Source organism: Cheilinus undulatus, linkage group 2, assembly GCF_018320785.1.
Source record: "Cheilinus undulatus linkage group 2, ASM1832078v1, whole genome shotgun sequence".
Lineage (NCBI taxonomy): Eukaryota > Metazoa > Chordata > Actinopteri > Labriformes > Labridae > Cheilinus > Cheilinus undulatus.
The window spans coordinates 21,526,409-21,544,882 of record NC_054866.1 but is presented as its reverse complement, the minus strand read 5'-3'; the positions used below and the strand labels follow the sequence as shown (position 1 = coordinate 21,544,882).

At 38.5% G+C, this 18,474-nt stretch overlaps 1 protein-coding gene across 2 annotated transcripts in view; it reads left to right on the top strand.

Moving 5' to 3' along the window:
- The window catches only part of sez6b (seizure related 6 homolog b), a 295,405-nt gene that overhangs the window by 223,011 nt on the left and 53,920 nt on the right, over nt 1–18,474 (top strand). For both annotated transcript variants that reach the window (XM_041814108.1, XM_041814101.1), the window contains exons 5-6: nt 767–952; nt 11,300–11,468. In XM_041814108.1, the coding sequence (XP_041670042.1) occupies nt 767–952; nt 11,300–11,468 (355 nt within the window). The remainder of the gene's footprint in view (nt 1–766; nt 953–11,299; nt 11,469–18,474) is intronic.

The following is an 18,474-nucleotide window of genomic DNA, read 5'->3' as shown; positions in this document are numbered from 1 at the left end:
TCGAATACTTCTGATGTCACAGAGGCCAAATCAGCATGACTGAGCAATCAAGGCCACATGAACCCTAAAGGTTAGCTGGTCATCAATCATTACAGATTATTGCATTCTCTAATTTGCTTTGTTTCTGGGCTTAGCTGACCAAATTTAGCTTTACTCTTTGCTTTTGAGTTTAAAAAACATAAAATGTTTCTATGATGTTTAAAAACGTAAAATGTTTCTATAATAACATCCAATGAAGTATATATTTATTCTCCTCATTAAATTCATTAAAGTTATTATAACTGTCTTGTTAAGAGTGTCCTGTGAGTTGTAACAATCTGGGTAGCCTTCTTGGTAAACAGAGCTACTCATTACTGTTTTAACTCATATTCCCACACACAGATACATTGTATTTTTTTAACCTTTACTTAACCAGACGACAACCATAGAGACCGAGATCTCTTTCACTAATGTGACCTGGCCAAGAGGTGGGCAGCACACGTCATCAGTAATAATACAAATTCAAGAGTCAGAACCAAGAGACCTGGAATTTGCAGAATTTATCTTTTATAGCCTGAGCAAGAACATTTTCTCTTAAGATCTTAGTGGTGTCTGTATTTGGTTTGAACTTTTCTTTGTCCGTTTAACTCCTTAAACCACTTCAGCTTAAATGTTACAGATTTTTATCCCTTTCCATCATAATTCTCTGCATTTCCCCGTTCCCGTTATGATGATATACCACCTCCAATGACTCCTTGATTTCCTCTTTTCTCTGTGTCCTCTGCAGCCTTCGTGCTCAGCTGTGTCTTCCCCCAGCGTCCTCTCTATGGTGACGTATCAGTGAGCAGTCTGCACTCGGGAGGAGAGGCCTTTTTCTCCTGTCTGACCGGCTACCAGCTGCAAGGGCCCAGTGTGCTGACCTGCCGCAACGCTAGCACCCCCTACTGGAGTGGCAAGGAACCTCACTGCCTGGGTAAGGTCACTGCACAAAGGTTAACCTCCAAATCGCCAATCTGTGGACAGAGATTATAACAAAGTAATATGAGAGCTGTAAACACTTTAGGCTCTTTTCAGAGTGGTCTGAAAACACTGCTTTTCTCTTGTGCCTTTAACTGTTAAAGACACTGTTTTTTGCATTTTGGATATGTTGTCCTGAAAGAAAGGACAATATAAGCTGTATTATATACGTGTATTCTCTGTGTGTATGCGTGTGTGTGAGTGTGTGTGGGGGGTAACTTTTTAAAACTGCTTTTACGGTTTTTGTGTTTTTTGTTTTTATCTTGTGTAAAGCACATTGAGTCTACATTTGTATGAAATGTGCTATACAAATAAAGTTGAATTGAATTGAATTGAATTGAATGAATACATTAATGTACTAATTACATTAAAGTTATGTCTGTGAGAGTAAAAGCATCAGTCTGGAGCTTGTTCAGTGAAAGTGACTGTTGTTCTTTGATATTTTCTCATTATATCGATGAGATAAATGCATATGTATTCCAGCAGCACAGTGAGAAGTCTGCAGTGCAATACTTTATATTCAGTATGATGCAATGTCATTTTGATACAGTGTCATCAACTAATACATAATGTAGGAGATTAGAATAAACAATGGATGTTTATGAGTGTATTACTTTAATTAACACTTTCTTTTTAACTCATTAATGTCCATATTATTGTTTCTTTACAGCACTTTAGTCCCACCTGAGCTTAAATCAATTCAGTTGGAATTTTTTAAACTGACCCAGCCTTCAAGGTCTGTTTTTCTTTAATGATAGTTTTTGTTTTATAAGGTTGTTGGTTGCCATTTTTTTTTTTTCAGGTTTGCCCTTACCTGATTTTTAGAACTCTCTACGACTCCACACAAGCAGTAAATTGAGGGATTATGGCTTTTTAAACTGCTAGTTAAACTTCAGTGTAAGCTTGAGTGCTTAGGCTTGGTTTTAACCCTACTTCCCACTGATATCGATGCATCTATTTGATGCAATCATTCAAGACCCATTTTTTGAATAGCCTACAAAAAATCCTACTTTTTTCTAGGGGTGGGAATCACTAGTGGCCCCCACGATACTATCACGATACTTACATTGGGATGTATTGCGATCTTTACCATTTTGTCAACTGTTTAGATGATTTAGCATTAGCCTTACCCTGATGTTTGTTGTATTTCCACAGTATTTTATTGTCATGTGGCACTTTTTGCAAACCTCATAAGTCATGTCAATCTCATTTGTGTCCTGCTTGCATTCCTAATGTCCTTCCTCTGGTGCTGCCATGTTCTCCTGCTCTATGACCTCGGCCGACCTCACTGGACAAACACTTGTCCAAACAATTGATTTAATTTTTCCATTATCGTAGAATCCAGTTCATATAAGCAATTAATTTGAAAAATTGATACTTCATGAATGAGATGATACCATATCCACCAGACAAAATATCATAATACTATGCTGTATTGATTTTTTCTCCCACCCCTACTTTCTTCATTGTACATTTTTCAGATTAAATATGAGGATGACAAAAAAATGCATCAGTCCCTTCAATACAATAATTCATATCCAATTTGCAATACGAGTCAAAATCATCACAATTAAATTTTTTTCAAAATTGTTCAGCCCTAGTTTTATCTAATATTGTGTTGGTTGTAGTATATAATGACTTATTGCCTGTGTTTGTTGGAAAATAGATAAGATGAGGAACTTAAGAAATAATTGCATATCAAATTGCAATATTGGGGGGAAAAAATCTAAATTAGATTATTTTCCCAAATCATTCAGCCCTGTACATTACCCTCTCCAGTGTAGACATGATCTGTAGACATCATAGTAACAGCTGCATATGCATACTCAATAGGGTTGTGACGAGACAATTATCTTATGAGACGAGACAAGATTTAGGCCCCCGAGGCACGAGATGAGACGAGACGAGACGAGATGAGATTTTACCCCTTTTTTTATTTTGGAAAAAAAATACATGGGTGGATAGTATATCCTTTATACAAGTGAAATTCATAATTGCAGAGCATTCAGGTCTATTCAGAAATGTTTAAACTAACTCCTGTTGTACTGAATTGGCTACCAGTGCTTGCACACAGTTTATCTTGTCTAACTCAAACTGTACATTTTAATAATAATAATAATAATATCTTTAATTTATATAGCGCTCTTCACATCAAACCTTTCATTTCAATAGCCTACCACATCTTTATTTTACTACACTATGTACTCATCTATACAATTACAATATTATATTTAATATTATATTTTATTATATATAATAAGAGAACTTTGATTATTTTGAAAGTACTTTAAAACAAAAGAGATAAATATTAAGAGCTGTAAAATAGTCAAATCAAACTATTTCTCATCCTCTTTAAGGACATCCATATTTAAAATACTCAAAATAAATATTTCTGTCAATAACACGTTTGCTGTAATGTAGAGAAATAAATTATTTTATCGTTTTGTGGTCTTTTTTCTCATATGAGCTTTGACAGTGTTGGACTGGACGCACAGATGAGTGTGAATGTTAGTCTGTGTGTGTTGGTGAGCGAGTGTGCTGTCAGACAACAAACAGGGCGCATTTAACTGGGTCTAGAGCTTCACTTTTTTGGAGCTAAAGGTGGACTATATGGCGCCCAGAAAGTGTTTTGTTTTGCTAAGTTTACCACTGCAGTATACAACAGCCCATTGTGCTGCACATGTTAAGCTTCTGATTGATGATGGCAAAGCCAACAGCTGATGGATGTGTGACTGACAGACGGTGAGACGGAGGAGACATGGCAAAGCAGTGACTCAATCGAAGTTACAAAGTCACAGATACAGGCACTATGAGCGTGTCTGCGCGCATACACAAATAAACGCTGTACTCTTCTCATGGAGACTGCACAGGTTTCCAGCAGCAGCATTTCATCATTTCGGACCGTTATGATGAACTTATTATGCAAAGGCGGATCATCTGTGGCCCCAAGTAGCGCATGTAGAGGAGGGGGTGGGGGGTTGGAGCAGTGATCTTAATGGGTCACGGATCAACTCCGTTTCTTCATTTACTGTCAAACACCAACAATTTAAAGTGATCAGGGTTATCTTTGTAATCTTTATCTCCGCCAAGGAGGTTAGGTGATCGGCAGGGTTGTTTAGTTAGTTTGTTTGTTAGCAACATAACTCAAAAAATTATGGACGGATTGGGATAAAATTTTCAGGAAATGTCAGAAATGGCATATGGAAGAACTGATTAGATTTTGGGAGTGATCCGAATCACCGTCTGGATCCAGGAATTTTTTAAAGGATTCTTTAGTATTGGGAGATGGGGCTAATGGCGGTCTGTGCTCTCGGAGTGCTTTTCTAGTTTATGATATCCAGTTTGGTATTGTTTTGAGTAAGGAGAGCTGCTGCTCCAAGTGTCTGCGCAATATAGATCTTGCAAGATGAATTTCTCCAAAATCTTGTGGTGTTTTGATCTTGCGAGATCTGGTGGCACGAAATCCGGCACACCCCTAATACTCAACATACAAACGGCAGGCTTTAAATGCTCTCAGAGTCGGATTTGAACAAAATCCAGTAATATTACTGTACCTTGTCTTCTGACTGTCAACAAGTGCATGTTTCATGCAAGCTTGATTATGAAATTATGATTATTTATTTTGACTCTGAAATATATGAATACAAATAAGTCTTAGTGTGGGTTTATGAACATTAGATAGGTTGTTCGTCAGAGCCTCACCCTTTCTCTGCTGGTGCTCACTGGCACTTTTCTCTCAAAAATCACAGATTTCAAGCCCTCTTATTTTTGAAGACTTGCTGCCAACAGTTATCTATTGGACCTTCTGCTCTTTGTGCATGACAGGCACAGCATCAGAAAGACCCGCTCTCCCACAGGACTGTGTGGGTGATGAATGATTTTTTTCTCCTTCTTTGCTCCAATGAGGTTGGCTGATGAATAATAAGTGACCGTTTTACTCCTGACCTCTCTGATCGACTCGGATTCACAGCGCAGGGAACGTTTCTCTGAAAGCAATTTCAAAGGGAGTGTTTGTGCATCTGTATCTCTGCCATCTTGATTGTGTGTGTGTGAGGTGGTGTGTGGGGGTGTGTGTTTGTGTGTGTGTTGGAGCATAAAGCAGGTGTATGGAGGTGTGATTACTGAAGGCTGGGCAGGATGCCACTGGGTTTACTCTTCCTGCTCCGCTTTAATTAAGCTTTGTCTGCATGAGTAACCTTGACCTGATCAGCTGGGAAAACACGCACAAACGCACACTCCTTTCTTGATGGATTTTCTGTATGTGTTGATAAATCTGATCTTATCTCATCCCATGATTTCTTTCTACCCTCATTTCTCAGCCCCCTCCGTGCTCTGGAGTTTAAACTCAAAGTTGATGAAACACTGATAAAACTAGTCAATTTAAAGTGCTGATTAAAAAAAATTCAAAGTATTTCCTTACCTCCTTCATCCAATAAAATCTGGTCTCGTACACTCTGTCAAGTTAAGTTTGGACATGTACTTACACTTGTGAATAAGTCAGCAAAGTAAAGATGCACCTCCTTATTCCTTAGTATAAATTCATGTCATCACATATTAGTTCCGTTCTTCTTTGCACAGCTTCTCAAGCTCTGTCAGGTTGCACAGAGATTTAGCATGAACTGCCCTATCCAAGTCCAGCCAAAAATTCTCTATTGGATTGAGGTCTGGGCTTTGACTCAGCCACTCCAGAGCACTCACCTTGTTGTCTTTAAACCATTTCTGTGGAGCTTTCACTGTTTGCTTCAGGTCACTGACTTGCCGGAACATGAATGTTCTCCCAAGCTTTAGTTCCCTTGCAGATTAAGATTAAGACAATAAGATTGTCCTCCAGGATTTTGCTATATTTTGCCTCATTCATTTTACCCTCTACCTTTACAAGCCTTCCAGGCCTGGCTGCCAAGAAGCATCCCCACAGCATGATGCTGACACCACTGTGCTTCACAGTGGAGATGGTGTGTTTGTGGTGATGTGCAGTGTTTGGTGTCTGCCAAACATCTTGTCTGATGGCCAGAAAGCACCATTTTGGTCTCATCAGACCAAAGAACTTTCTTCCACTTGGCCATGGAGTCTCACCTTGCCTTCTGTTGAACTCTAGTTGAGATTTAATGAGTTTTCTTCCACAGTGGCTTTCTCTTTGCCACTCTCCCATAAAACTTTAACTGGTGAAGACCCCGGGCAACAGTTGATGCAGAGTCTCTCATCTCAGCTGCTGAAGCTTGTTACTCCTTCAGAGTAGTCATAGGTATAGGCAGTAGGCAATATGAGGGGGGATGGTGTCCCCCTTGTTAGCAAAATGACCAAAATGCGTCCCCTTTGTTAACCTGCCATCCCTTTTCTGTCAGGGCAGAGCAGGGATGCTTAGTTGAGCATGTTCTGCCTGACTCATTGATCCTTTACAGGGTTTCCCGTTTATGTGTTAAACTGCAGCAGATCGCCACTGTTTAATTAGCCCCCCTGTTTTCACTTCGGCATTCCCATCCTGCATAACTTATAGTGTCCCATGGATACACAGCCTGTTCAATGTGCTGATGTTGCGCCGTTACCCCACCTCCCTCCCCCTCTCCTCCTGGGTGTACAGTGAAGCTCGGAGTTTGACACTACCTACTCAACCTGCGGCTCTCGAGCCGCATGTGGCTCTTCGGCTCGGAAATCTCTATAAAGGGGAAAACTGTCAACAGTAAAGACTCTTTGCAATAAGTCATATCAATAAATATAAGTCCACACAAAGAAGACAGACTTTAACTGCCAAATTTCAAATGAAAACTTGTATATTATCACCATCTGGTGTGCCCAGGACGGAGGAACGTGCATAAAAGAGTGCAGAGGAAGTCTGCTGGTGGCGTGTCTCTTCAGTAAGTTAATTCATAGAGGTGTGCTGTCTGGTGTTCAAACTGAAGCTTCTAATGTCCTTGTTGTAGCACATTTTTTCAGTCACTCCCTGCTGATGGTCTCCCATAATCTTGTTTGATGATGACTTTTACGATGCGCATCATCATCATCAACGAGCCAAACACACACAGATCACATTTTGAAATAATGTAAAATTGAGTAAAACTTGTCCAAACGCGAGCGTTTTATGTGATCTTAAATGTACTAATAATAAATACAGTCAAAAGGGCAGAAACAGAAAAATGAAGGCAACAAACTGGCAGAACGATTTGTGAGGGGGAGCTGCAGGTGTGAGGCAAGGCCGGTTTTTATTTGGAGGCCCAGGGCAAAGACCAATATGAGGACCCTCCCCCTTTAGCTAAAAGCAATAATAATAAGAGGGAAAAAATAGAAAGCACAACTTTAAGTTAACAGAGTCACAAAACTACAATAAATGTTCTAATATGAAATATAAATACCCAAACAGACACCCATGATTCATCAGCTCTCTGAAAAGCTTTTCTTAGCTCTAAGTCGCCACATTCTGATATAAAAAAAAAAAACTTTAGTCCAGGTGGAACTTACATAAATAAAAACATATGCTTATCATCAGTGAAATATCCTTTCTTCTGATACTGTACAGACATTTTTATGTAGCCTATTTCATCCCATTTAACAACACAATAATCCACTAGTTCACTGTTTCATTTCAACTATGGACAGGTTGATCATCATATGCCTGGTTTTGGATTGTGGCTCTCGCAATAGTATTTTTAAGACATTGTGGCTCTTGGGTAGAATAAGGTTGAGTACTGCTGTTTTAGGCTGTTTTCACATTAATCTGCTTAAAATGGAAAGTTTCTCTGTGCTCATTGAAAGCCAAAATGATTAGTCAATGAATTGATTTTTTTGCCAGCTATCTTGACTACCTGATTTTTGCAGCTTTACATCAGTTTGTTTAATCATTTTTGTATTTGAAGTGACAAAAAATAATTTGTTATTTAATCAACTACATTTCTCATCCTATGTTTTCTGTGTATTTTGTTACATTTCTAGCAAGTATTAGTAACAAGATACTAATATTAAGATTATTATTATTAAGATATTAATTACTTTTAAACACAGTACTTAAATACAAACACAACTTGCTAAGATTTCTAATATATTTTTTTAATACAACATCTAATTATTAAAAATGCTACAGTAAAATAACATGGAAATTTAGAGGGATACCTAGAGACCCCCAGTACAAGAATATGCTGGGATTTTCTGATAACAACTACTGCTAACAATTCGATTTTGTTATTTTATGGAATTTTGAAAACTGGAATATATGGTTGTGCTTTGCTATGTCTGTTATTATTTTAAAAATGCTCCAGTAATAAAAGAACAATAAGGTATGGCAAATGTCTGCATTTCTACAAAGGAAAATAAAAAATATTAATTGTCCTGTCTTAAACAACCTGCCTAACATTCAAGTACTCTAAGATAGATTTCTGACTTGCACTTGAAGGCACCATGACGTCTCACAGGCAAAAGTTGAAAGTCCACCTGGCACAGCACAACTGACCGCAATTGGTGGGGTGGAGGGTAACAAGGTGCATCCCCCTTATTAAAAAAACAAAAAACAAATTGCCTACTAGGTTCATCTCAATAAATTAGAAAATCATCAGAAAGTTGAATTATAACATTAATTCAAATTATAAAGTGAAACTCACATATTCTATAGATTCACTTCACACAGACTGATATATTTCAAGTGTTTGTTTCTTTTAATTATTGATGATTATGGCTTATAGCTAATGAAAACACAAAATTCAGTGTCTCTGAAAATTAAAATATTACTTTAAACCATTAAAAAATATATTTTTAACACAGAAATGTTGCACCAACAAATAGTATGAACATGTACAGTACTCAATACTTGGTCGGGCTCCTTTAAATTGCTGAAGCACTGCGACATTGCATGGAGGTGATCAGTCCATGGCACTGCTGAGGTGTTACAGAAGCCCAGGTTGCTCTGATAGAGGCTTTTAGCTCTTCTGCATTGATGGTCCTCGTGCCTTGCATCTTCCTCTTCACAATAGCCCATAGATCGTCTATTGGGTTTACGACAGGGGAGTTTGCTGGCTAATCAAATACAGGGATACAGTTGTCCTTAATCCAGGTGTTGGTGCTTTTAGCAGTGTGGGCAGGTGCCATGTCCCGCTGGGAAATGAAATCAGCATCTCCATAATGCTGGTCAGCAGAAGGAAGCATAAGGTGCTCTTAAACTTCCTGGTAGATAGCTGCGCTGACCTTGGACCTGATAAAACACAGTGGACCAACACCAGCAGATCACATGGCTCCCCAAACCATCACTGACTGTGGAAACTTTACCCTGGACCTCAAGCAACTTGGAGTCTATGCCTCTCCTCTCTTCCTCCAGATTCTGATACCTTGATTTCCAACTGAAATGCAAACAGTCCAGTCCTGGGTCCATGTCCTGGATATGTCTCTGTGTGGTGGCTCTTTGAAGCACTTACTCCAGCTGCAGTCCACTCTTTGTGAAGCTCCCGAAATTCTTGAATGGGCTTCCTTTCACAATCCTCTCAAAGCTATGGTTATCCCTGTTGCTTGTGCACCTTTTTTTAACCACATTTTTCCCTTCCATTCAACTTTCTTTATGTGTGCTTGGATACAGCACTCTTTGAACAGCCAGCTTCTTTAGCAATGACCTTTTATGTCTTACCCTCCTTGTGGAGGGTGTCAATGATTGTCTTCTGGACATCTGTCAAGTCAGCAGTCTTCCCCATGATTGTGTAGCCTACTGATTCAGAGTGTGACACCATAAGTCTCCAATATTGAACTTTTTCCACAATATTCTATGTTTCTGAGACACTGAATTTTGGGTTGTCGTTAGCTGTAAGCCACAATCATCAAGATAAAAAGAAATAAACTTTTGAAATATATCAGTCTGTGTGTAATGAATCTATGTATATAATACATGAGTCTCACTTTTTAAATTGAATTACAAAAATAATTCAGATTTTTGGGGATTGCCTAATTTATTGAGATGGACCCGTATCTTGGTGGTCTCTCTCACTAGTCTCATTTTTGGATGGTCACTCAGTTTGTGAGGATGGCCTCAATTATTTTGTATCCACCCCCTGACTTATGCTTCAATAACTATTTCTCTGTGTTGCTTAGTGTTCTTTTGTCTTCATGGTGTAATGGTAGTCAGGAATTCTGATTAACCAGTGACTTCCAAGACACAGGTGTCTTTATACTACAATTACTTGGGACACATTCACTGCACTCAGGTGATCCCCATTTCACTAATTGTGACCTCAGTTGAATTAGGCCAGTCACTATAAAGTGGGTGAATATTTATGCAATCACTTATTTAAGATTACATATTTTCATTTGATTGACATTGCTTTATCAAAAAATAAATTTCACTTTAATGTTTTTTTTTTTTTTTGTCAAAAAAGACACATTATATTAACCATTATTGACTTTCAAAATCAATAAAAGGGTAAAACATCCAAGGAGGTGAATACTTTTTATAGGCACTGTAGATATATTAGGATGAATGAAAATATCAGTTCAGGAGATATGTGATAAAGACCAACACTCTGCTCTTCTCTTCTCTCAATCCTCCTTCCTGCTGCAGCTGTGAGTGATTGTGCCCTTGCGTATATGTACGTGCATAAGCAGTCTGTCAGAGCAATGATGAATTACTCCATGGCAGAGATAGTCATCAGATATGTGGCCAAAGTATGGTTGAAGGCACTAACTGTGATATGTTTTTATTTCTTCACCTTGTTTTGTGTTAAATGCTTCCAGCTTCCATATATTTTGTAGTGTTTTCTGTTTTTTTTAGATAGCCAAACATCAAAGAAACCAAAGCAAAAAGAAAAGTCTTTCTCATTCTTGAATTCTTTTTAAGTAGAATGGTTTAAAGCATTAACCTCAATGTGTTTCAGCATCCAGCCTTCTAAAAGAAGTAACAGTATTTTTATTCATAGTAACAGCAATTACCTGAGGAAGACTGGATGCAGAAATTTGTGTATACCCTCCCAGCTCCCACAGCCAATCACAGCTCTTTCTCTCAACACAGCGGTGTATTTGAATATGATGTACTTCTCTCCAATCCCTGCTTGCATTAATGCTTATGCACCATGCTGCTGGCAAAGCTTAACCTCCACCCTAGCCTCCTCCTTATTAGTATAAAGCTTGTTGCACTGTCAGCTGCTATACATTCTATCTACTCTGATCCCTCCTCTCTTTTCTTTTTTTCAGTAACTGCAGTTTGATCATGCTGCTTGATCTACATTTGCTCCAAATTCAACACTATGTGCTTAGTTTCAGTTGCAATGCCCCCCCACGTATCTTTCTCAGAGATGATGTAAACTCTAACACTGACCATATTCTATGTTGTGCTTTCTCTCAGCTGCCTGTGGAGGTCTGATGAAGAACATTACTGTCGGTCGGATTGTCTCTCCAGGTTTTCCCAGCAACTACAGCAACAACCTGACCTGCCACTGGCTGCTGGAAGCCCCCCCAGGCTACAAACTGCACATCCACTTTGAGAAGGTGGCTCTGGCTGAGGATGACGACCGGTGAGCACAATCATTAGCTTTTATATCAGACTGTTAAAATTTTGACCATGAATACACAGTCTGTCTTTGCAGTAAAATAATGTTTATTTTTGAGCGTCCAAGCATCTTCTTAATTGTTACGTGTATTTATTTTAGGGATGGTCTGGTCATTTCAAGCAACGTTATGAATTAAAGTCTCTGACAGATTCTCCAAAAACAGTGATAAAGTTGGTTAACTGCATCTCCACATTCTCACACGTTCTTCGTCGTATAATCACAGAACCTCATTCACCTAAATTAACCTTTAAAACACTAATAATAATAAACACGAATAATAACTTCAACTTGAAGCATATCATGCTGCCACTTCTGTGTTGCTGGATAAAAAACAAAACCACTAGTTTTTTAATTTCTGACTAATTGTCCGTAAAAATCTGTCAAATATCATCATCCCTAGCCAAAGAACTGATTCCTGTGCAGGAGGAGTCAATGACTGTGTTTACATAGACTTGGGTATCCCCGTTTCTGTCAGGTTTTTTGAGTATCCCCTTTTCTGTCTGTGCATTTTTCGAGAAATCTGGTTTTGCAACCTGGAGAACTCTGAAAGAAAACAGGTGCCATGTATACACCATATCCTGTTTGCTGACAGCTGCAGACTACCTGCACAGGTGCAACTTTGATCAAACTGTTCATTTAACTTCAGATACTCTGAGATATGTTCATGTGACAGGAGGTCAGCTGACCCCTCTGCCTGGCAAGAGAGAGTGAGAGCCAGGCTGCTGTGTTTGCCTCAGACCAGTCCATATGAGCTGACTGCAGTGATGTCTCTAAACACACACTTGTATTTGGATAAACAGTGAACTGAACTATTTGACTTTTCAGCCATTAAAAAACCTGTAAGCATACATAATTTAGTGTAGAGACAGAGATAGACTACTCACACTATAAGTTACTTGGAGTTCAGAGCTCTATGAGCCATACTGTTGAGGACAAAAACTACCAGGGTCAAAATTCTTAGCCCCCTTTAGATCTTACCTTTTAGTCGAGCCATAGCAAAAACCAATGTTGGTCCATGACGTGCCCTAACTTTGCTCAGAGCTTGTAAAATCAAGATAAAACCAATGGTTATTTCCTAGTTTACACACAGTATAAAAACCTTTAGAAAGGGTTTGAGCTGTCACTTGAGAAGGCACTATGCCAAAACCAAAAGAAATCAGTTTAGACTTGAGAAAAAGAAATGTTGTTGCTCACAAAGCAGGAGAGGGAGCTACAAAATTATCAAAGCATTTTTTAAGAGTCAAGAACTGGAGTGAGAAGTAAAATCAAGATATTTAGTGAGGGCCACACAGTCCAGACCAACCCTGGCAGAGGTAGGAGGAGAAAGATTTCAAAGACCCTTGAAAGAAAACTAGTGAGAGTTGTGTCTAAAGACCCCAGAACAACTGCCAAGACACTAGAGAATGGCTTAGCTGAGTCAGGAATTGTAGTAAAAGAAGACCATCACTAGACCCTGCACAGAAATTGACTTTGAGGTTACTGACCAAGAAAAACTCCCCTTTGCAGAAGGGACACCTTGGGTTGTTCGGTTGACCCACTCTGGGTCGATGCTTTTTCTTCCAACAAAGTAACGACCCAAAACATACATCACTCCTCGTAAAGAACCATCTTCAGAAAACCAAAGTGAGTGTTACTGAGTGGCTTGCACAAAGCCCTGACTTGAATCCCAGTGAAAATCTGCGGGTTGAACTGAAGACGAAGGTCCATGCCAGAAGGCCATCAAATCTTGAGGAGCTTGAGAGATTGGGCAAAGAAGAATGGACTGGGATTCCTCAGGAGATGGGTCTGAGACTTGTAGAAAACTACAACAAAGGACTGCAGGCTGTTATCCATCAAAAAGTAGACACTATTGAGTATTAGCACCAGGAGGCTAATAATTTTGACCCTGGTAGTTTTTGGTTTTTGTGGAATATTTTCATTTCCTTGTGCAAAGTAAAATAAAGTAAGCATCCAAAATAAAACTAGGATGTTTGGAAAAGCTGTTTTAAAAATTCTTTGCTTTGTTTAACGGCACTTGAGAAATGCATTAAATCAATGAAATCATGATCCTGGGGGGGTAATAATTTTGTCCTTATGTTGATGGATAGAAGGCACTCTGTAAGTATCTTGCTAAGTCTGTCAATATGTTCCAGATCTGAAATGTAGAAAGGATAACCCTCCTGGTTTTAAAGTAAAGCTTGATCTTTAAAGGTCCCACTTTGAGCTACCTGCATTTTCACATAATGCTTCTATAAGTTGTTTCCAAGGCAGTTATTTAGTGGATTAAGGGACTTGCAGGATAGCTCTTTCTTGGCATCTCTGCTAAACTTTCTTCGTGTTAATACTGATAATTATAACCACCTCATATTCATAAGAATTCAGACATAAAGTCATGTCAGGCCTGATGATTTGAGATCTTCCTTTCACTCCTTGCCATCGTCTCAGTCACTTTTCTGTAGCTGTTTTGTTAACTGTGCTTAAGTTAAGCACACATTCTTATTGTAAATAAGATTGTTTTCTAAATGCCAATTTCCATCTAAAAAATGTAATAACCTCTGAACAGGTAAGGCAAACATGCTGAAAATTAAGAGTAATATGTCTATTTCATGAGCTTTCCTTGTAGAAACAGAAAAAGTATTTGGTTTAAATGTTCTTTTTATTGAAAAATCACAATATATACAGCGCTTAACAAATTTATTAGACCACCCTAACCCTAACCAAAGTAAGGTTTATGCCACAGCTGCCCTAAATTAACAGCATTGATAATTACCAAAATCATTTATTATGTTTAGCTGAGATGGTTAATACACCAATATGTAGAAGCTCTTTAACCCAAATGATATTTTTAATGCTAAAATAGAATTATTATTGTTATCCATGGATTTTCAAATTTACTGATTTACAAAAAAACTGAAAAAAGAGTAAAGCACATTGATTGATATGTCAAATTATAGTTATTTACTTGCATTCCTGAACAGAAAAATTAGTTTTAGTGGTTTAATGTTATGCTTGATACATTTCTGACTTCTCAGAGAAGCCCAGTGAGCCAACTCATATTTGGGTGAATTCAGTTTGAAATTCCTCATTCCTGTTCAAAATGGTAAAACGTGGAGAGCTCACTGAAAATGGAAGAGTCCGCATTAAAGCACTTCATGATGCTGGATGGTCTTTGAGACAAATATGACAGGTGGTCTAATAAATTTGTTAAGCACTGTATATCACAGAAAGAAAGAATAATGACATTTTTTTCCAGCCCTAGTGGACTTGAGGCCATAAGTCTCTTAAGTTTAAATGCATCCACCTGTCAATAACTCATCTATGTCAGACCATGTGGTCTAATTACAGGTCAGTGTAAGTGCAGTCTGCTGGTGTTACAGAGATGCATCACCTTCCTCTCCTCTCATGCACGTTCCTTCACTTATATGCAATCATCAGCCTCTCCTTCTTCGTACCCTCTGCTTTGTCCCAGTGAGAGCATTATTTCTGAGGGCTCTGCAGGGTAACAACTGGCTGTCAGAGCACTGACAGTACAGTGTCATTTCAGCAGCATGGGGCTCTCATTACAGAGGGCTGAAAGAAGGAGCCACAGGGGGGAAATTAGCTGAATAATCCATTTTGTATAGCAGCCAATAGCTGCTCTGGGCTGCTCTTACTCTCCTGCTACAAATAAAGAGCTCACAGATATAAAGAGACATCTGGATAGCTCTGAGGAAACTGAGAGATCACAAACAAGAGAGGACTTGCAGAGAATTGGCGCGGGTGTAAAAGGAAGTGGGGGAACAAGAATTTCTTGTAAGCAGCCATCTGCTTTTTTTTTGGTCACTTTATACATTTTGATAACTTTCTGATGTGGTTCCAATGTACGACGAGATAAACATCACCAAAAGACACCTTTGATGGATTTCTGGCTTCACCAAGATGCAAAGTTTGCCACTCAAAAGATATTAGCTGATATTTTATAATGAGTTTCAGATCTGTCTTAAATTTTGCTAAGTGAACAGTTTTGGCAACTATCAAGGGAGACATGATGTAGCTAATGTCCGCCAAAGTTGCTGAATTTCAGTTATTGAATAAAGATTAAATAGCACTCAGCTACACAGATGGCATCAATGTTATCAGTGTATCAAATGATTTATGTTTCACACATACAATTACTTAGAATTTCAGTTTTTTTGGCACTTCATCACTGTGTTGATAAAAAAGGAACTACTAAGAGAGACAGGAAGCCTTAAGAGGACAGCCTCCATGCACTCTGTTTACTCAGTTTCCTGTAATAATCAATACATTTTAGGGTTTTTTTCTTTTGCAAGATCCAGACTTTTTCCTCGTCTTGCTGATTTTCCTATCTTAATAGACAACTTTACAGTTCCTAATGAGGTATTAACCCCCTTGGATATTGAACCCTTTCATTGATTTTATAAACAAATTATGGTCCATATAATTGGACTGAAGTCGTGGCTTTAAGTTTGCCACTTCAGAACATTCACCTTGTTTTGTTTTTAAACCATTTGTGTGGAGCTTTCACTGTTTGCTTTGGGGCATAGACTTGGTAGAAAAGAAGCCTTCTTCCAAACCATGGTTTTCTTACACACTGAGTAAGATTGTTCTCCAGAATTTTCCTATATTTTGCTGCATTCACTATACCCTCTCCCTCTACAAGCCTTCCAGTGCCAGCTGCAAAGAAGCATCCCCACAGCATGATGCTGCCACCACCATGCTTCACAGTGGAGATGGTGTGTTTTTGGTGATGTGTGGAGTTTGGTGTCCGCAAACACTGTTTTGTCTGATGGCCAAAAAACACCATGGAGTCTCCCACATGCATGTTGGCAAACTGTAGTTGAGATTTAGTCAGGGTTTTCTTCCACAGTGGCTTTCTCTTTGCTGCTCTCTCATAAAGCTTTGACTGTTTGACTGTTTTATGCAGAGTCTGCCATCTCAGCCGCTGATATTTGTAAGTCCTTCAGAGTAGTCATAGGTGTCTTGGTGGCCCCTCTCACTAGTCTCCCTCTTATACAGTCAATTAGTTTGTAAGGACGGCAGATGTACACACGTGCCGATATTTTTGTGTGTAATACTTCTCATGTGCAAAACGCTGTTAGTCTCCCTTTGGCATGTTTCAAGGGCAAAGAATGACCAAGCAAAGTTTTTCTTTCTTTCAAACACACGGTTAACTTGAAACGATTATTAAAGCTTTGACTGTTTAAGATACGAAACACATTATGTTTGGCTAAACATCTAAGTTTGGCTGACTTAGATGAATTAAATGAAAAGTTTTAAATCCCAGTATTCTGGTCAGGAGTATTCCATTAAACATCCTGTACACCAACTATATCAGTATTTCTACTATGTCATTTTCTTTCCCAGGAGGCCAAGGCCAACAGGGGTGGAGCCACAGGGCAAAATTTTTGAAATCCCTCTAGTCACTTGATTGGGCAGCCAAATAAATCCTATGACTGGCTGTTTACTTTGGTAGAGGCATAACTTGTATTAAAACCAACTATTTAGGCTTGGCTGCACCATGCTTGCTGTATTTTATTTATTTTATTTGAATTTGAGGAGTGATATGATAACAGCTTAAACCCCTCAGTCAGAGCCAACAGGTGGATGCTGGGGTGGAGGTGGGTCGAGGGTGAGAGCACAGTGTTGATCCAGGCTCAGCGATGCAGCAGAGGAGGAGACTGGAAATCTTGCAGCTTAAATAGCCCACTAATTTAGGAGGACGTGATTCATGTGATTTGATTGAGGTCAGGTGTGAATGATTGCACTTGAGATTATTGACAGAACTAACTCTCAAGCTTTGTTTCATTTTTTTAATATATATTTTGGTAGAACATTAAATTGTAAAAAATCTTATTGTCTTTAAATAATTAAGCTTACAAGATTTAAATGTTGACGTTCTGTTGTACAACTTTCAAAGTTTAAAATATATACAAGGGAAATTACATGTATGCTTTTTAATGTTAGTTGTGTAAGTGGATTAGTGGGGAAAGAAAGGGTTAAAGTGCTTTTCATTCATGTATGTGCACAGAAACTTCATCCCAAACCTGCATGCCAGTGAATTCCAGACTCACCCCTGAGACAGTGTTTAATTTTGTCTATAGTGAGTGCAAACAGGCTCTTAATACCAATGACTTTGTATAAACTGGATTGCCTCTCTTGAAGTAGGTACAGCTGGAAAATGAACACAATTATAAAACTGCAACTTGACTGCATGTTGCATAAATACAGGGGAAAATGTTCTTGTTTTAGTTCATAAGTTCAGTTCAGCTGTTTAACTCCTTTTCACTTTGCAAGAAGTGACAACAAATCTCTGCCCCCATATGGCATGCACCCAATGATCCTGATACTATTTGACCTTGACTGATCGTCTCTTGTCAGAAGTGAATTAGTAGATATGGCAAATTTAAAGGAAGTTTTGTGAAAGTTCAAACCAAATCGTTCCTTTAATTTCAAGTCAAAATGCTATATATTAGAAACTCAAATGCCTTCTTCATTCGTGACCTCATTTGCGTTTTTGTTTTTAGGAGTTTCATAAAATCTTTGTAGTGTTTAAGTTTTCTGGGAGTTTCTCAATGTCATCGTGTTGACTAAAACAGAGACAGTTCTATCTCACATCAGTGAACTTTAAAGGATCACTGAACAAGAATGCAATAAAGTGTTTTCAACTTCTAGATTAATTTTACACTGTTTATATTCATTGCAAAAAAATAATTGAAGTTTCAACTACACAGAAAGAAACAAAGTCTTCTCCACTTCAGAGACAATAAAGCCAAAAGAAGAAAATAAAACACTTTGACCTTCAGCTCAGTTCAGTCAGGGTGAATAGAAGCATAAAGAATAGATGTAAATATAGATTTTATGTTGACATCAAGGCTCTGTTGCGCTCTGTTACACTCTCTCGCCTGCCTGAGCAGAATAATTTCAGTGATCAAAGGCAAAGTGAGCTGGGATCAGCACACACCTCCACAGGGAAACAAGAAGCAGCAGAGCC